The sequence below is a fragment of the Oratosquilla oratoria genome, chromosome 26 (assembly GCF_046742065.1).
Source record: "Oratosquilla oratoria isolate Oo_2021 chromosome 26, ASM4674206v1, whole genome shotgun sequence".
NCBI lineage: Eukaryota > Metazoa > Arthropoda > Malacostraca > Stomatopoda > Squillidae > Oratosquilla > Oratosquilla oratoria.
In genome coordinates, this window is record NC_134802.1 from 682,807 (window position 1) to 703,803 (window position 20,997).

At 40.6% G+C, this 20,997-nt stretch overlaps 1 protein-coding gene across 2 annotated transcripts in view; it reads left to right on the plus strand.

Annotated features, from left to right (window-relative positions):
- mRpS18A (mitochondrial ribosomal protein S18A) overlaps positions 1 to 20,997 on the plus strand; it is a 71,360-nt gene that overhangs the window by 22,691 nt on the left and 27,672 nt on the right. For both annotated transcript variants that reach the window (XR_012967631.1, XM_076209244.1), the window contains exons 2-3: positions 11,050 to 11,192; positions 18,044 to 18,167. Coding sequence is in view for 1 of the 2 variants with exons in the window: in XM_076209244.1 (XP_076065359.1) it covers positions 11,050 to 11,192; positions 18,044 to 18,167 (267 nt within the window). In the remaining variant the exon portion in view is untranslated. The remainder of the gene's footprint in view (positions 1 to 11,049; positions 11,193 to 18,043; positions 18,168 to 20,997) is intronic.

Below are 20,997 nucleotides of genomic sequence, written 5' to 3' on the forward strand. Positions count from 1 at the left end.
CTCACCCCCCATCCCCCCTGCCCATTCCACCTCATGCATCACAACATCTTCCATATACAACCATTCTCCATTCACCCTGTCTTCTGTCCTCTCCCGTCCTTCCTCTACAGACATTCCCCTCTTCCCCTCTTCCCCCTTCACCCCATCCATCCACCTCATCCTAGGACGTCCCTTCATGTTCACTCCCTCCACATCTGCCTTCCATACCTCTTTTACTAGTCTTTCTTCACTCATTCTTTCCATGTGTCCAAACCATCCAAATACTCTTTCATCAACCCTATCTCCCAACCCCCTTTCCACCCCTCTTCTCCTCCTCACCTCCTCATTTCTCACTCTATCTAGCCTAGTAACCCACATCATACTTCTTAGACACCTTATCTCAAACACATTCAAACTCCTTCTCTCTTCCTCTCTCATGTTCCATGTTTCTGCCCCATACAGTGCTGTTGGCACAATCACTCCTTCATATAGTCTCCTCTTAGCATCCATTCCCAAATGTCTATTCCTCATGCAGGAAAGGAGAAGACAGGGAGAAATCCCTTCGGGCTGTGGAAAATAAAATAAATGGCTATTATCTTGCTATTCCTCATGAGGAAATGAGGAATAGCAAGATAATAGCCATTTATCTTATTTTCCACAGCCCTAAGTGATTTCTCCCCGTCTTCTCCTTTCCTGCATGAGGGGACGGAGAGGGGGGGGTCACTAAATTAATGAAGCGGCCTTGCTGTGGATGTGCTGTGTCTTGCGACACTGCTTCTGACACAGGGCAATGGACAGGATGCAGGGATGACCAGTCATCCAGGAGGTGCCAAGATAGGAGGGTGGAGGGGAGTGGAATATATTGGAAATGAAATGGGTGGGAGTGATTTCTATGCCTTTTTCTCTTTTGGCTACCCCCCCATGTAAGGGGGAAAAGCCTTTGGTATATGTATGTACCTTCCCACAAGGACCTAAACTTACTCTTTGTGGAAGGCCTTGTAAATTTATTTATTTTTCTTACTGCCTAAAATTCAGTTTACCTCGCAGTATTTATAGTTGTTTTACAATATTTATAGGGTTTTAGATTTCTAAGAAAGCTGTTTTTAGTCACAAATCAGAAACTATAGTTTTATTTAACAGGTCCTACTTTGCCAAAATTACACATACACATTATTGGGTCCCTTAGTTTTCATTACTGGGTCCCTTATTGTTCATTATTGGGTCCTTTATTATTCGTTATTGGGTCCCTTATTGTTTATTATGGGTCCCTTATTGTTCATTATGGGCCCCTTATTGTTCATTATGTAGATAAGCGACTAGGAGAATGGGATTAATAATAATGTTAGTATGTTTGCAGACGACACTAAAATAGGATGCCTAATTAGGTCAGGAGACAAAGCCGAGATTCTGCAGCATGATCTTAACAAATTGTTCACATAGTGAAATGGCAAACAGATTTCAATATCTCAAAGTGCAGCATGTTAAATGTAGGGCTACACAACCCCAAAAACAGATATTGCTTAGATAAGACATTTTTAGAGAAAACAGAGTGCTAGAGACTTAGTTCTAGTGAATCCTGACCTTAACTCCAGGAAACAGTGATTAGTGCCAAGAATAAAGCTAACAGAGCATTAGGTTTCATTGCTAGGATGGTTATGAATAGAAGTGCAGAGGTAATTATTGTCATATTTTGTCATTTAATTTCGAATCGTTTGTTTGTTTGCGCGTCTGTCTGTCTGGCTACGTCGTTTGTTTTGGTTGCGCATCATACTCGGTAAACTGTAGACGAGGCTGACTAGCTACGTCGTTGCATTCTGTCTGGGACTGGTTAGAGAAACAGTCATGACTCTCCTCGTAAGTTGCTTCCCTCCCTTTACTTTTTCAATTATGTGGTCTACTCATATGATGAGTCCTATATGTTCATTATATATATACAGGTACTCCTCGTTTAACGACGACAATTGGGACCAGCGCTCCGTCGTTAACCGAATTGGTCGTTAAGCGAAAGTGTATACATATACGTACATGTACTGCATGTACAATGTCCAGCAATACATGTATCTTTATTTTCGTGTATTTTCCCTCTTTTATACAGTACATTAAAGCTTTATTTACTGTTTATTTACGGTGGTTAGGTTCCTGAAATTACCGTATATGACCAAATCCGCGTATGCTGTCATTCCATATTGAATACCGGGGTATTTTTTTAGTTTCGACCATGGATGCAATATAGCAATAGAAATTTAATTATTAATTTTGTAAATTAAAATGTATCAACGTAATATGCAATTTTGTGGGCGGAAATGAAAGTAAAAAATACCATGCTACAAGAAAATATGCTAATGAACGAAGTCGGTAGCATAGGATTGGGACGCCATCTTGTCGTCTGCCAATGTCTCTCACGAGGACAAGCCGGATGACATTTAATTTGCAGGTAATGATTTATCAAACACAGGTTAGGTTAGTTTAGTTTAGGTTAGACGGATTTATCATCCTTTCATTTCTTCGACATCGGCATCTATCATAACAAACATGGTGTACCATTCGTCCGACATGACTTCGTTACTTACGAAATTTGTTTTAGCACCTTTTTTTTCCGCTCACAAAATTGCATATTACTTTGATACATTATAATTTACAAAATTAATAATTAATTTTCTATTGCTATATTGCGCCCATGGTCGAAACTAAAAATTTACCACTATTGGTATATACTGTACCCCATGTAGTTTTTTCAGCTTGCAGGATGGTAATGTAGACCTAAGCTTCAGAACACTACCTCACAGGTAATATCCACCGTACAAGTTCATTTATAACATCATACAAATTTGCCTCAGCCAACTTAATTATCGTACACGACGTCGTAACTTCGGGAGATTTACGTTAAACGAATGTCATAAAGCCCGTCGTTACTCCGAGTTGTCGTTAACCGAGTAGGTCGTTAAACGAGGAGTACCTGTATATATTGTGTAAACTATATTTTGTAATGTATTTCCAGGTGTTCTAGTTGATTAAAGCTTGGGAGTAGCTACCAAGTCTTATTATCATGACAATGATAACTAGAAATGCACAAAGATCAAGAATACCAAGATCCAGGAGTGGCAGATGGAACTTGCTGCCTTCAGTTATACCGTACATTATCGCCCTGGTAAAGAGAATGTGGTTCCTGATGCCTTCTCTCGAGCCTTCTGTTGTTCTACTGTCTCTGCGTCTTTTACTCTCACTGAACTACATGAGGGTCTATGTCATCCAGGAGTGACTCTTTTATTGCACTTTGTGAGATCTAAAAACCTTCCCTTTTCCACTGAAGATGTCAGGAAGGTTTGTACTTCTTGCAAGATTTGTGCAGAGGTAAAGCCAAGATTCTATAGACCTCAAGAAGGAACACTCATCAAGGCTACTCAGCCTATGAAGAGGTTAACCACTTCACTACGGGACTTAAATCTCGCGGGCAGCAGCCAATGCCAGCCGTACGACGTGTCGTAATAATACTCGCATCATAAAATATAGTCACCGCTTATATCGATTGTTCTCTCTTTCACCTGTGAATTTTGAAAACCACAAAGAATGGGATTAAGAGCAGATTAGGGAGAATGTAAAAAAACAGGGGCGACTACAATAAATATAATCAAGACGCCGATATGGCAGCGTCGCGAATCCACTTGCTCCTCATGACGCCTACGTGTGCATGGTAGGGGTTAAGCATCGACTTCAAAGGACCTCTCCCAACCGCCTCACGTAATCCCTATATACTTACTGTTGTAGATGAATACTCCCGTTTCCCCTTTGCTTTTCCATGTCCCAATATGAATACGACAACTGTGATCAAATGCCTGGAACAGGTATTTAGCCTATGTGGGATGCCTAATTATATTCATTCTGATCTAGGAACATCGTTTATGTCGAAGGATCTTAAAACCTACCTCTTACAAAAAGGAGTTGCTACGAGTTGAACTACCCCATATCACCCTATCGGCAATGGACAAGTGGAACGGCTCAACGGTATTATATGGAAAGCAATCCAGCTGGCCCTGAAGTTGCGGGACCTACCCGATCAACATTGGGAATTGGTACTTACTGATGTACTACACTCTCTTAGATCCCTTCTATCTACATCTACAAATATCACACCCCACGAACGTTTCTTTGGTTTTCCACGTCGTTCTTCCTCTGGAAGCTCTCTATCTTCGTGGCTAATGACACCAGGTCCAGTATTATTGAGAAGATTCGTTAGGGCAAACAAAAATGAACCTTTGGTTGATCAAGTCGAACTTCTGGATGTTAATCCAACTTATGCTAATATTAGACATCAGGATGGACGGGAGTCAACAGTTTCTGTCCGCGACTTGGCTCCTTATCCCAAAAGACAGGTCAACTACTCTCCTGCTGGAAATCTGGAACCATCTTCTACCTCGTCACCAGAGGCTGTACATACTACTACACTCCCTGACGTTCCAGAGAACACTGAACTTCATCAAGAGGCTGACGTAGAGACGAATGCGTCAACACCTCTAGTACGGAGGTCAACCCGTGTGTCTAAGGCTCCGGACAGATACGGATGGGATTGATACCTATAGAATACTTTGTCTTTTTCTTTTTTTAGGAGGGGAGAGCGTCATATTTTGTCATTTAACTTCGAATCGTTTGTTTGTTTGCGCGTCATACTCTGTCTGTCTGTCTGGCTACGTTGTTTGTTTTGGTTGCGCGTCATACTCGGTAAACTGTAGACGAGGCTGACTAGCTACGTCATAGTATTCTGTCTGGGACCGGTTAGAGAAACAGTCGTGACTCTCCTCGTAAGTTGCTTCCCTCCCTTTACTTTTTCAATTATGTGGTCTACTCATATGATGAGTCCTATATGTTCATTATATATATATATATATTGTGTAAACTATATTTTGTAATGTATTTCCAGGTGTTCTAGTTGATTAAAGCTTAGGAGTAGCTACCAAGTCTTATTATCATGACAGTTATCAAACTCTGTCTAGCATTAGTTAGACCCATCCTTGACTATGTAGTACAGTTTTGGTCTCCGTCTTATAGAATATACATCAGTTCACTAGAATCAGTACAGAAAATTACCAAAATAATACATGGGCTCAGAAATTTACATTACAAAGAGAGGCTTAGGCACCTTAATTTACTCTCTCTGGAAAAATGCAGTGTGGGATGATCTTATAGAGGTGCTCAGGTGGATCAAATACTCTAACAAGGGTGATGCAAACAAGGTCATCATGTTAAAACATCAGGGCAGGACTTACAGTAATGGATTTAAACTGGACAAATATAAATTTAAGAAGGAAATAGGAAAGACTTGGTTTACTAATAGGGTGGTCAATGAATGGAATAGACTTAGTAACCACATAGTGAGCTCTGAAACTATCGGTTGTTTTAAGAAATGGTTAGACAACTTTATGGATGGGGATGACAGGTGGTAATGGACATGGAACTGCCTAGTGTAGGCCTTATGGTCTCTTGCAGTTTCCTTCATTCTTATGTTCTTATGTGCAAATCACAGAGTAAATCTCTAATCTCAGTTGTTTTATTTCCAACAGGCTGAATATTTACTTAAACTTAGAATCTCAGCATCCAGGACTTCACAACACCTACAGTTTACTCTGTATACAATATCTGGTCATTTTTGTCTTAGTTGATACACTTAGTAGAAGCTGAAGAGCAACACCTAGTTTCATGATTTCTTAAGTAGATACTACAAAATCTGTGCTGATCCTTAAACTCGTTACTATGTGTCCACATCTTTGACAATAGAAACAAGTTAACACATGATATCTATTATGCATATGACATCCCTTCCCATAGAATCATAATTTTGTCCCCATTATCACATTCCGAACCACCTTCTTGGTATTGCTCCCTGTCTGGGGTATTGGCTGCATGCAGCTGATACTTTAAGGTCTATATGGGGTGGCCCTACAGACTAGAGCCATGCATCATTTTATCTGTGATAGAGGAATTATCCATTCATAAAGAATTTATGCTGCTTTATTGTACTGTGACTGTCCCTCTCTTATACTGTTACCCCACTCTTAATACTGTCCTGTACCAATTCTCTGAAAATATATTTCCATTATTCACCCACCCCTTTCCCTATGGTGGGGGGAAGAAAGAATACTGTCACCGAGTTTTCACACTTGGGTCTTAAAAGGCAGCTAAAATGGGACGGAGTGATGGGACTTGGTGGCCTGCTCCCTGTAACTCAATTGGGTACATTCCTATGAGAAGTCAAGGCTTAACCATTTCTATACGGTGACGCCTACATAGGCGGCATGAGGAGCAAGTGGGTACTCGATGATGCCGATGTCGGCATCTTGATTATATTTATTGTAGTCGTACCTATGTAATTTCCATTCCCTCTAAACTGGCTTCATCAATTTTCTATGGTTATCAAAATACACAGGTGAAAGAGAACGAATGATTGAGCACTGACTTTATTTTTTATAATGCGATTATTATGACGCAACATTGCACGTCGGGCAGCTAATGCTGCCAGACGTGCGATGTGCCCCGGAGTGAAGAGGTGAAGAGGGTCTGTGTGGTACAGATGAGGGTAAAAGGGAATAGGTAGGCAGTATGTTTGTGAGAAGGAAGGTAGATGTGTTGGCATTAAGTGAAGCTAAGTTGAAAGGGAGGAGTGAGTCTGAATTTGGGAGTGTAGTGGAAAGTGTATCAGTAGTGAGAAGACAAGAGAAGGAAGGGGTGGCTATACTAGTAAGTGAAGAGATAGGTAAGCATGTGGTGGAGTGGAAGGAGGTTTCTTACCCTGTCTGTATTTACCTAGTTGTATTTTGCGGGAAGGGGAGCTACACTCATGGTGTCCCGCCTTTGTATCTCACAGTGCCTAGTTTGCTTTTAAACTCATGAATGGTTTTTGCGCACACTATTTCCTTGTGCAGTTTATTCCAAGTGTCTACCACTCTATGTGGAAAACTGTTTTTCTTTAGATCTCTTCTGTAGCATGTTATTGTGAGGTTAAAAGCTGCTCAGTAGCATGCAGTTGATCCTTTAGGGTCTATATGGGGCACCCCTATGGACCTGAGTCACACATCATTTTGTCTGTAATAGAGGAAATCTCTATTCATAGAGAAATTATGCTACTTTATTATACTGCGACTGTCCCTCCATCATACTGTCCTGTACCACTTCTCTGAATATTCATTTCCTTTTTTGCCAAACCCTGTGGTAGGGGAGAAAGAATACTGCCACTGAGTGTTCTCACTCGAGTCATAAAAGGCGACAATAAAGGGACAGGGATAGGACTAGGCATCCTACTCTCTGTAGCTCCAAAGGGAACATTCCTAAAAAAAAAAAAGCAAAGGCATAAGAGGGTGTGGGAGGAGTTTTCCAACCAGAACCCAAGATTTTGGTCTTTTAACCCCTTCCATACGGTGCCGCATACGTAGGCGGCATGAGGAGCAAGTGGATACGCGAGGCTGCCATATTGGCGTCTTGATTATATTTATTGTAGTTGCCCCTGCGTAATGACATACTCTCTAAACTGTCTTAATCACATTTTCTATGGTTATCAAAATTCACGGGTGAAAGAGAGAACGATTGATATAAGCGGTGACTATATTTTATGATGTGAGTATTATTACAACACATCGTACGTCTGGCAGCTAATGCTGCCCGTGAGATTTTGAACCGTACTGAAGAGGTTAATGTGTGTGGATGTGATACAGATGAGAGTAAAAGGGAAGGGATAGGCAGTATGTTCATGAAAAGAAAGATGGTTATGTTGGCATTAGGTGAAACTAAAATGAAGGGGAGAGGCATGTTTGAGCTTAGTAGTGTAGTTGAGAGGATGGAAGGAATAACAAGCTATACCAACATGTTTACAGATGACACAAAATTTATGAGAAGAATGAAAAACAAGGAGAATGGTAGACTTGCAAAAATATCTAGACACTATTTTTGCGTGGAGCCAAGAATGGGAAATGAAGTTCAATACCAAAAAGTGGCAAAAGACCATCCTTAAAATACTCCTTAGAAAGTGAGCCCATTACAAAAGCAAAAGAGGAGAAGGATTTAGGAGTGTTTATAAAAGGCAGCCTGTCACCTGATATATCAGCAGGATTGTGGGAGAGACATATGGACTACTGCATAAGATTAAAGTGGATGAAGAAATTATGAAAAACAAACCCTGATATGTCCAAAACTGGAATATGTGTCAGTTATGTCTCCACACAGAGTGAAGGATATAAGCAAGATTGAGAAAATACAAGGGGCAGCAACCAAACTGATGCCCAGTTTGGCAGAAAAACTATATGAAGAAAACACTGGGTTTGCCATTTTTGAAAGAGTAAAAAGAAAGAGGAGATATGAGTACAGTATTCAGGTCACTAAAGGGGTAGATTGTATTGACAGAAGAGATCTCCTGATTAAAGATGGGTCATGGGGGTAAATAAAGACTACATGTCTAAAAGATGTGAAGAAATATTGTTTTCCATGTAGATTCTTAAATAAGTGGAATAGCAGAGAAGGTGATATAGCCCAAGATCAAACAATACATGAGTTCAAATACTGTATAGATATGATAATTGGAAATTAAGGATATAGATTAAATTGGAACTCTACATGAATTTGAGGCTAGGTGATGAAGAATTAGAGAATAGGAGACAGGACCCAGAAAGTGTTGCTCCTTTCCTGTATATTACAATTAGGGGAGAATCTGGTGTCAACAATAGGTATATTCCTCAATACTTTGGCTTAACATAGACAAAATTATGTGTGTTTCTAGTCCATAGGGGCACCCCATATAGTCCCTGAAGTATTGACTGCATGCTACTGCACAAATTATACAGCACAAGGGATTTTTCCCCCTTACAAGGGGGGGAAATTGATTAATCAGCAATAATAGAATATGGAACACTATAAAAGTAATAAACTGAAAGCAGTAGAGTGAATTTTTTTTTTTTTTAATAGCATTGGAAAATTCAACTGTTGATAATAAAAGTATATCAATAAAGATGATCATTTGGAGTTATGCACTGTTTAGTAGACTAATATCACTATTTTCTTTTCTAGATTTAGAACACTAGTACACACTGCATTTTTAGATGTTTCTTGTTAGTACTCGCTGCATTTTTAGATGTTTCTTGTCTATTACCAACATAAATGGAAACATTATCAAAGATGACACAATAGCAATAACAGAGAACAGATCAGAGTAAGTGTCCACTGAGTAAGGATTGTGGATTGACTGAGTGAGGGCCAAGGTTCACACAGTCAGTCCACCCCCTCTCTCTTGCAGCACATCAGTCATTCTCAAGCAAAATCTTAAAAGGTTTGATACACATGACCTTCCAGATCTGAAGCCAAACTGACTGCTAGAATGTTCACTTCTTCAAGAAATAAGTCTGTTGATCTTTCACAATCCTTTCACATAATTTCACTATTGTGCTAGTCAGTGATACTGGCCTATAATTTAGTGGTGTCTCCTTGTTTCCACTATTGTGAATTGGCACCACATTTGCCCTTTTTCCAATCAAGTGGTACTATGCCTTCTTTTAATGAATGTACAGTAAGACTGTGAATCTTGTCCACCAGTTGTTCCTTACATGCTTAAAGTATCCAGTTTAACTACTTCCATATGGTGACGCCTACGTAGGCGGCATGAGGAGCAAGTGGGTACGAGATGATGCCGATGTCAGCATCTTGATTATATTTATTGTAGTCGCACCTACGTAACCTTCATTCTCTCTAAACTGGCTTCATCATATTTTCTATGGTTATAAAAATTCATGGGTGAAAGAGAACGAACGATTGAGCACTGACTTTATTTTTTATAATGCGATTATTATGACACAACATCGCACGTCGGGCAGCTAATGCTGCCAGATGTGCGATGTGCCCCAGAGTGAAGAGGTTAAGATTATGTCACAACTAGCAATCCCAAAAGATTGAGCACTTCCCTCACTTCTACATTTATGTCTTCCATACCTAAATATTTGCTCACCTCACTTTACTCTAAAAAGATGGTCTCCTTTGAGAAGACAGAAAAGATTTATTTTTAATGTCTGCCATCGATGAAGCATCCTGAAAAACCTCACCACCCACTAGAAACTTGGTGATTTCTTCCCTGTGCCTCAATCTATCACAGATAAACCTATAAAACAGTTTTGGCTTCATCTTTGCATTTATCTATAACCCCTTTCAAAACTACTTTCCTCTTCTCTGTGGATTCTTATAAAGTTGTTTCTAGTTTGAGGTGAAGTGTTTGAGAAGTATGGTAGATGTTACATGGTTGGATAGAGTGAGAAAGGAGGAGAGTAGGGGTAGACATGGAGCTGGCAAATAGGGCTGATGAAAGACTGTTAGGATGGCTTGGGCATAGGGAAAGAATGAGTGAAGAAAGATTAGCACAAAAGGAGTGGAAACCAGAGGTGGATGAAGTGAACTTGAGGGGACAACCAAGGATTAGATAGAAGGATAGGGTGAAAGAGACTGAGCAAATGAAGGATGTCTGTTGAACAGGAAAAGGAGAAGGCAGGGATAGGGAGAAGTGGAGAATGGTTGTGCAGTCCTAAGGGATTTCTCTCCATCTCTATTTTCTGCATGCTGCATGAAGGAGCAAGGAGATGATGTGGCCCTGCTTTGGATGTGCTCTATATTATATTGTTTTTGACCTAGACAATGTGCAGGAGACAGAGATGACCCTTCATCCACAAGAAGCTAAGGCAAGAAGGAAACAATGGGTGGTGGATGGGAGTGGAATAGGTGGGAGCAGGTGCATGCCTTTGATGGCTACCTCCCTTATAAGGGGGAACAAGCCCTTGATGTATGGATAGATTATGTCAATTGCATTTTTCCTTATGTATGAAGGTGACAAAATTAAAGTATGCCTTGACTCCTTGAAGGAGAAAAATGTAGAAAGGGGATTTCCTGACCCCTCATTCCATTCTATTTAGTTGCCATTTATAACACACGTAGAAAAATGGTGGCAGCTTTCATACCTCCACAGGAGTATAGTTTTTAGTACAGTAATATATTTTGACATGATAATGTTCTATCTTGTCAAGTCCTGATACATTTTTTTCTTATTTTCATCAGTACATGTGACTGAAACAGGAAAACAGACTACAATAGAGGGAGTCTATGTGAAATCCCCTCGGAAGGACCTCGTATTACATATCCCACAGAATGATGAAAACTCATGTCCTCTGTCTGCCCTAAACTTGGACTTGAAGCACACAGTAAGTTTTGCAATAGTAATGCATCTTTGTAATGATCTTTTTCTATGATGGTTAATGTGTTTATGTATGTGTATACATTCAACCCTGATAAAGTATCTTCTTGATGTTTTGTGTTATGATAGATTAAAAGGGCAGTTGTAAATCCTATATACTAAGGGCCTCTTTCCCCTTATAAGAGAGACCCCAGCCAAGGCCAGCACCCACTCCCAGCCATTTCACTCCCTTCCACCACCCATCTATTGTTTCCCTCTCCGCTTAACTCCTTGTGGATGAAAAGTCATCCCTGTCTCCTGCCCATTGTCTGGGTCATAAGCAATGGAGCAAGACACATCATATCCACAGTATGACTGCTTCATTTACATGGCAACTTTCCCTACTTAACCCCTTGTATGAAAAATAGAGAAGTCTGGGAGAAATCTCTTTGGGCTGCATCAAAATATCATCCATACACAAATATTCTCCACTCATGCCTATCTCCTTTCACCCTTCACTCCTTGACAGAAATTCCCCACTTACTCAAAGTGCCTTTCACCCCATCCATCTAACTCATCCTTGGTCTTCCTTTTAAGTTCACTCCATCCACCTGTGCTTTCCATGCTCTTAGCTGATATTTCTTCACTCAGTCTTTCCATGTGCCTAAACCATTCCAATAAGCTTTCATCAGCCCTATCTTCCAGCCCCCTGTCTATCCCCACTCTTGTCCTCTCCTCTTGATTTCTCCCTCTATCCAACCTTGTAATGCCCACCATACTTCTCAGACACTTCTCCAAGACATTTATACTCCTTTCTGTCTCTCTTAAATTCTAAGTTTCTGCTCCATACAGTGTCATGGGCACAATCTTCATATAATCTTCTCTTTGCATCCATTTTAGATGCCTATTTCTCATGACACTTTACAGTCCCCCAAGACATTTACTTGCTTCCCTCACTCCACAGTTTACTTCCAATCCCATTCCTCCATTTCTTGCTACATGTGACCCTAAATACTTAAAACTATCCACTCTTCCAGCCTCTTTCCTCTTAGACCCTCTCCCCTTGTACATCTCATCATCTCACTTTTACTCACATATAATTACAATTTCTTCCTATCATATACCATCCCAAACTAGCTGCCTTACACCTTCTTACCCTGTCACAAGTGCAGTGTCATCTGCAAACAACAACTGGCTCATGTTCTACTTTCCTCCACTATCACCAACCATCTCAATCCCCTGTCCATCACTATCACATTTACCTACTGTACCAACCCATTCATGTACACATTGAACAGCCATGGCAGCATGACACAAGGCCCACCTTCACTGTAAACTACTCACTCTCACCATTCCCAATTCTAACACAGGCACCACTACTTTCATAAAACCTCTTGACTGACCGTAACATCTTTCTTCCAATTCCATGTATCACCTCTCATAATGGCCTCCTGTCTACCCTGTCATAATCCTTCTGTAAGGCCTTACCATTTGCCAAACACTTTTTGCAAATATGCCTCATCACAAAAAACTTATCCATGCACCCACTCCCTTTCCTAAACCCACACTGCTCCTCACTACTCATTACCTCTGTTCCACTCCTAATCCTTTCATTTAAAACCCACCCATGTGCCTTTCCTACTTTGCTCAACAAAGTGATCCCTCTAAAACTACTACATTTACATATGTCCCCTTTTCTTTTGTAAAATGGAAATATATGAAGTCTGTTAAAAAAGGGACCTTTGATCATGAAAAATACCTGTATCCAGATACAACAAATTTAGCCTAATCTCCTTCAAAATAGTCCCCTTGGGCAGCCACACACTTCTCCCAATGCTTCTGCCACTGTCAGAAGCAACGCTGGAACATCTCTTTTGGGATGGCATGCAGCGAGTTTGTCACATTCCTCATGATTTCTTCTCTGGACTGAAATCTGGATCCTTTCAGGGCCATTTTCAGCCCAGAGAAAGCCAGAAGTCACATAGTCAAAAGAATAGAGGGCCTGATGAAGCAAAGATGTTTTGTGTTTGGCCAAGAAACTGTATCAAATGTGAAGTGTGGGCAGGTGCATTATCATGATGAAGCTTCCAATTGCTCATCACCCACAGGTCTAGTCATTTGCATCACTCAGTGTCATGAAGGCGACGTAGAACCTCTTGGTAATTCTCCTTGGTGATGGTTGTTGTTGTTCCTTAGACTGTCTGTCCAAGCAGTCCCGTCTCCCCAAGGAATGCCACAGCTGAAACTGGGTTTTCCCACAAATCCTTTATGGAGTGTATGTTGTGTTGTTTGTGTGCATGATTGTGTATAATGCAGTCTTCCATGATGTGTTGAATGGTATGGGGTGAAGTGTTACATCCTGGGCATTTGTCCACAATGCAGTCATCCAGTCTCATCTGGTAGCTTAGAAGGGCTGGGTGGTGGCTTTATCGCAGTCTGGCCAGGTGGATTCTGTCCTTTTGTGGGAGAGAGGATTCAGAGGGATGGATATCAGAGGGTCTGGCATGCAGCAATGTGTTGTCTTTTAGTGTGTTAATGGAACAGTGAATGATGTGATTATGAATATGTTTCTGGAGGCTGGTATTTGATGGTTTTGGAGGAAGAGAAGAAAGTATTTGTGTGTGAGGCGGGTATTTGGGTGTTTTTTTATGTTTCTTGGTGTGTGTGGGTGATGTGCTATGTAGTATAGTGGGTGTGTTGTGTTTGTGGAGGCTGCAGCAAGTGTTTGTGTGCCTCTCATGTCAAGGTGATCCTTGATTTTGATGGTCTGTAGGTGTTGTATATGTGCAGCCTGTAATTGTTTTTAATACTTTGTTTTGTATGGTCTGAAGGGTGTTGAGGTGTGCCTCACTGAGATTAGATGCCCATGCTGGACTCACATAATTCATCACTGAGCATATGCATTGTTTGTATACAGTGAGACCTCTCATTAACGGACGTTAATTAGCTGCGTTTACGGTGTTTTCGCTGTGTTTTCGGGGTTTAGGAGTGTTTTTTGGGTGGCATAGTGATTGCACACATGAAACAACAGCACCAAAAACACAGAAAGCACTGCAAACACAGCTAATTAACGTCTGTTAATGAGAGGTCTCACTGTATCATAGTATTAGTTTCTTTGTTTTGTCCAAATGTTGTTCCAGTGATTGATTTAAGTGTGTTAAGTCTAGGTGTGCATTTATTTTTTATGTTTGTGATGTGTTGTTTGAATGACATGGATGTATCATATGTTAAGCCAAGAATTTTCAGTGTGTGTGTGTGTGTGGTATTAGAGTGTTGTTGATATAGAGATGAGGTATGTATTTGTGTTCTTTTGTTCAGTTGGTGAGAAGTGTTGCTGTAGATTTGGCTGGGGCTATTTTGAGTCTGTAATGAACCATGTGTTGAGTGTATCAAGGTATGGCTGTATTATTTCTGCAGCTTTGTCTGTGTTACAGTGTGTATGTGTGATTGTTATGTCATCTGCGTAGAAAGGGATTTGTATTTCTGAGGTGTCTGGTGTGGGTATATCATGCATGTATAGATTAGAGAGTGTGGGGGAAAGAACAGAACCCTGTGGTACTCCATTCTTAATGTTTCTGGTGTGTGATGATTGGCCATTATATGACACATGAGCATTCCTGCCTGTCAGATAATTGGCTAGCCATCTTTTACCTAGTTTTATTTACCTAGTTGTATTATACGGAAAGAGAGCTGTGCTCGTGGTGACCCGTCTTTGTATCTCTCAGCATCAAGTTTTTTTTTTTTTTTTTTTAATCTTGAATAGTGTTAGCACACACTGTTTCATTGTTTAATTTGTTCCAAGTATCCATCACTCTGTGTGGGAAGCTATTCCTTTTCACATCTCTTCTGTAACTATCCTTTTTAAGTTTCTTTTCATGTCATCTTGTGCATGTCTGTGTTATATATTTTGTTTATTAGATTGTTGCAGGGAATAGCATCAAAACCTTTACTAATGTCTAATGTTATAAGAAGTCCATGATGGGGCCTATCTGAATTGATGCCATCTAATATTCTTTGCATGAGATTTATTAGAAGAGTGTTTGTGGAGTGTAGTGGCATAGAACTGTGTTGTGATTCAGCAAGGGGAATATGTGGTGTGATGAGTTGAAGTGTGAGGCGTTCAATGACTTTGGAGGGGGTGCAGAGAAGTGTGATTGGACGGTGTGATATTGGGATTGTTGGGTCTTTATTGGGTTTTGAGATTATGATTACTTTTCCATACTTCCAGATGTCAGGTGTAGTGTTTTGTGAATAGCTGTAGTTTGCAATGTTTGTGTGTGCAAATATACCTTGTGGTCCAGTGTGTTTTAAGTGGATGTTACTTATATTGTCTGTGCAAAATGATTTATGAGTGTTTGCTTGTTGTCTATTTGAGGGTAAATTATCTGTTGTGGTTATTGCTATGTGAGAGCGTGTTGTGTTACTGTTGGATAGTGTGATGCTGCTGAGTGTTTTGTACAATTTGCTGGTTTTGTGATCAAGTGTATTGACAAACTTTTGCCAATTTTATGTTTTTTGTTCATGTATTTTATTGGTAATCTCTGTGTTTAGTGTTTGTATTTAGTCTGTTGTGTTTTGAGGGATAGGTGTGGGGGTATTGTGTTTACGTGTATCTCATTGTCTGATGAGGCCTTGGATTTCTGGTGTGAAATTGGGGTTGTGTGATTTTCTGTTGCCTCTAGGGATATATCTCTTGTCTGTGTTTTGTAAAAGTGTGTACAGCATTGTTTATGTTTATGATTGGTGTACTGTTAAATGTCTCAAAATGTTGTTCTGTCTCTTCAGTAAAACCCTCCCAGTTTGCTTTCTTGTAATTGGTGTATGTGTCTCTGTGGCTAACTGGGGAGTGCATCTTGTTGTGGTGGTAATGATGATTGGAAGATGGTCAGATCCCTTAGATCTGACCACTCTCCATGAAGTTGTTGGGGTTAGGCAGGGGGAGCAAAAGGTGATATCAGGAGAGGAGGGGGTGTAGAGGGTTTGGTGTGGGATGTGTGTATGATAATGTGTGTTGTTCATGATGGTCAGTGAGTCAAGTTGAGTCTACATATCAAGCCCTCTCTCTGTGACAGGGTTGTCAACATACCAGGCCGACAACTTGGCATTGAAGTCACCACCCATGATGAGGTTAGGGATTGTGGCTATTTGATTAAGTTGAGGCCTGAAGGTGTCTGGAACTGTGGGAGATGATGGGGGCTGGGGGTGTATGTTAAACTATGGTCAGCGTTGATTTGTTGCCAGTATGGATTAGAATAGATTGGATTTCTGTAGTGTTATCTGTGGTAGGGAGGAGGATTTTGGGTGCTTGTGTCCACAAAACAGATGGATTGGTGGACCAGGATGATGAGTCCACTGCCATCACCGTCAGTCCAGTCTTGTCTAATGGTGGTGAAGTTGTGAAATGATGGTGTTATGTGTGAGTATCTTACTTTTGTTTCTTGTATGATGGCAACATGTATGTTGTGTTGTTTGAGGAAGTGTTCGAGTTTGTGTTTTTTTGTGTTGATGCCATCAATGTGATGTTGTGTGTTCTGTATGTGTTGTATGTTGCCGTCTAGGGTTGGGGTGTTGATGGGGAAGGTATAGGATCTGGGTTAGAGGAAGAGGGAGGTGTGATTGGGGATAAAGGAGGGGAAGGATTGATTGAGGACAAAGGTGGGGGAGACTGGGTGTGGGCAAGGGTGCAGGCTGTGGTTGGGAAGATGGGAGTGAGGTTATTGGAGGGCAGGTAGAACATGTCCAAGTGTTTGTGTATTTGTTTGTGTTTGCAAGTGTTGTACAAGTGAAGTGGGCCCAGTTTTTGCATATGTTGCATTGAACTGAGCCCTTTGTCTGTCTGCTCAAGGTGATGGGTTTGGAGCATGTTGGGCATGTGTATTTTGTGGTGGGCCCAGGATTGCTCTCTACATCTCTGGCTAATAGTAGAAGAAGAGGGGTGAGTGCCGGAAAAACACTCCTCAGTGCAGAAAAAATGTGACAGTGCATGTCATGAAAGGATTGTGGTACTTGCCCAGGCAACTGAAGCCCCACCTGGGGATAGGTGCCACCTGCATAGCACCGTGGCCAGGGATATTTGCTGCAGCTTGGCCCCCAACTCTTGAGGTTGGGGGTGGTCCCACAACGAAGATGCTGCTCTAAAGCCCTCCCATTTTAATTGGGAGATCTCTTCTAATCATAGCACCTCTTACTCTTCAATCTTTCAAAGTTGGCAGACCCAGTACTATTATTCTTCCCTTATGGGTTATCTGCCAGGCTGGGGACCAGTTTGATCGCTGCCCTTTGTATTTTCTTGATTTTGCCTATATCCTTCACTCTGTGTGGGGACTACTGATGCACATTCCAGTCTTGGGTGGATCAGGGTTTTGATGAGTCTGTATACATTGTACCTTTCTTTATTGTTATATTGCTGAGAATTTGTATGGGATAAACAACTAAATAATGAGGTTTTGTTTCTGACTTCTCTGCTGCCTGACCTAGATTTTTTTTATCCTTATCGCTGACAGCGATCTTTCCCATCAAGTTATGGACCCAGGCAGGATATAAAAGAGAGTATATAGAAAATGTGATACACACAAAAGAGAAAATGGAACAATATGATACATAAGGCTTTTGGTGGAGTTTCATTAAGGATGAAGTACTTAAACAGTGAGGGGTTTTCTAAGTTATGAACATGAACAGCTTTGTTGTCATCTTGCAAGACCACCACATCCAGGTGCTCATCATTGATCCCTGTTAGCATTGAAATCAGTCATAGTTTAATGGCTTTATATGTATTTTTATTACTGCACTGGTACATGTATGTTCACAAAAGTTGTATTTTTGGGTGGCAGTGAAATGGGAAAAAAAGGCAGTAATCTGATAAGAAATTTTACCTTCCAGGATGTACTAATTCTGTCACAGTTTCTTCGCAAAGATGGTTGTATGCTGCCCCGGAGAATCACAAGCCTTTCAAAAAAGGAACAAAAAAAAGTTCAACAGTTGGTTGCAATGGCTCAGAAAGCAGGTAAGGAAGGACCACAAGTATTACCTAAAAGAGAAATTATTGGTTTCCATAATTAGAGAAATATGCACAAGTTTTTTACATTTTAACATATGAGTCGGTAGATGTAGTAGTAGGGATGTATGATGTATCAGAGAGAAAATGTTGGAGATGTGTATTAAAAGAGAACTGGTAATAGCAAGTAATGCTTGAGAAGAATGTAAATATATATAGGCCAGTGGTAGATGGGAGGGTACTCCACTTATCATTTCTTCCCAGGTTGAGTTTATATCTAACTACCACCCTCATTTTTCTCCCGTTCAAGAAATCTTCCATCCATTTCAATAAATTCCCTTGTACACCTGTTATTTCAAGTTTTCTTAACTTTTTGTGTGGTACTTTATCAAGTGCATTTTGTAAATCCAGGAAAGCACAATCTGCCCATCTGTCCCTTTCTTGCATTATATATATTAACCTTGAATGAAAACAAATCAAGTTTATGGCACATGATCTTCCTTGTCTAAAGCCAAATTGTTTTGGATTCACTATATTGTTTTCCAGATGTTTAATCCATCTACTTTTGATAACTTTTTCACAAATTTTAGCTATTGTGCTTGTAAGGGACACTGGTCTATAGTTTTTTTTTTTTTTTTTTTATCTCCCCCCTTTATATATGGGTACATGTATCCCATTCGTTGTCTGCATTCCACATTCCCCGGCCACATTTTCACTATTTCATCTTTATTTAATTTAACCTTTTCATATCTGTTTAGTCTCCAGCTCATCACACAACATATGTATGAATACAAAGCAGATGGATTGGTGGACTAGGGTGATGAGTCCTTAGTTGTTGTTGTTGTCGTTCCCTAGACTGTCTGTCCGAGCAGTCCCGTCTCCCCAAGGAATGCCACAGCCGAAACTGGGTTTTCCCACAAATCCTTTATAGAGTGTATGTTGTGTTGTTTGTGTGCATGATTGTGTATAATGCAGTCTTCCATTATGTGTTGTATGGTATGGGGTGAAGTGTTACATCCTGGGCAGCTGTTCACAATGCGGTCATCCAGCCTCTTCTGGTAGCTTAGAAGTGCTGGGTGGTGGCCACACCGCAGTCTGGCCAGGTGGACTCTGTCCTTTCGTGGGAGAGAGGATTCAGAAGGGTGGATATCAGGGGGTCTGGCATGCAGCAATGTGTTGTCTTTCAGTGTGTTAATGGAGCGGTGAGTGATATGATTATGAATATGTTTCCGGAGGCTGGTATTTGGTGGTTGTGGAGGAAGAGAAGAGAGTATCTGTGTGTGATACAGGTCTTTGGGTGTTGTTTTAATGTTTCTTGGTGTGTGTGGGTGTTCTGCTATGTAGTGTAGCGGGTGTGATGTGTTTGTGGTGGCTGCAGCAAGTGTTTGTGTGCCTCTGATGTCGAGGTGGTCCTTGACTTTGAGGACTTTTGTTTCATGGTGTAAATGGTCTGTAGGTGTTGTATTTGTGCAGCCTGTAATTGTTTTTAGGGCTTTGTTTTGTATGATTTGAAGGGTGTTGTGGTGTGTCTCACTGAGATTAGGAGCCCATGCAGGACTCGCATAATTCATCACCGAGCGTATGCATTGTATGTAAATTGTTGTATTAGTTTCTTTGTTTTGTCCAAATGTTGTTCCAGTGATTGACTTTAGTGCATTAAGTCTAGGTGTGCATTTGTTTTTTATGTTTGTGATGTGTTGTTTGAAAGACATGGATGTATCGTATGTTACATCAAGAATTTTCTATGTGTTTGTGTGTGGTATTAGAGTGTTGTTGATGTAGAGATGAGGTATGTATTTATGTTCTTTTGTCCAGTTGGTGAAAAGTGTTGCTGTAGATTTGGTTGGTGCTATTTTGAGTCTGTTTGTGATGAACCATATGTTGAGTGTATCAAGGTATGGCTGTATTATTTCTGCAGCTTTGTCTGTGTTACGATGTGTGCATGTAATTGTTATGTCATCTGCGTAGGAAGAGATTTGTATTTCTGAGGTGTCTGGTGTGGGTTAGTCATGCATGTATAGATTAAAGAGCGTGGGGGATAGAACAGAGCCCTGTGGTACTCCATTCTTAATGTTTCTGATGTGCGATGATTGGCCATTATATGACACATAAGCATTCCTACCTGCCAGATAATTGGCCAGCCATCATTTGGTGTTACTGTGCATGTCTGTGTTATATATTTTATTTGTTAGGTTGTGGCGGGGGATAGCATCAAAAGCTTTACTAATGTCTAATGTTATAAGAAGTGTTCTGTGGTGGGGCCTATCTGAATTGATGCCATCTAAAATTCTTTGAGGTTTATCAGAAGAGTGTTTGTGGAGTGTAGTGGCCTAAAACCATGTTGTGAGTCAGCAAGGGGAATATGTGGTGTGACAAGTTTAAGTATTAGGCGTTCAATGACTTTAGAGGGGGTGCAGAGAAGTGTGATTGGGCGGTGCGATGTTGGGATTGTTGGGTCTTTGTTTGGTTTTGGAATGGTGATTATTTTACCATGCTTCCAGATGTCGGGTATAGTGTTGTGTGAATAGCTGTAGTTTGCAATGTTTGTGAGTGAGTGTATACCTTGTGGTCCAATGTGTTTTAGGTGGATGTTACTTATGTTATCAGGACCACAGGCGGATGAGTGCTTGAGATTATGTATTATGTGTTTTGTCTGACTGTCTATGAAGGGTGTATAGTCCGAGTCTGTGGGAAAGTCTTTCTTACGTTGAATAGTGCGTTGGTTGTCAGGGTGAGAAGTGAGATGGCTTGTCTGTGCAAAATGATTTATGAGTGTTTGCTTGTTGTCTGTTTGAGGGTAGATTGTCTGTTGTTGTGATTATTGCTGCGTGAAAGCGTG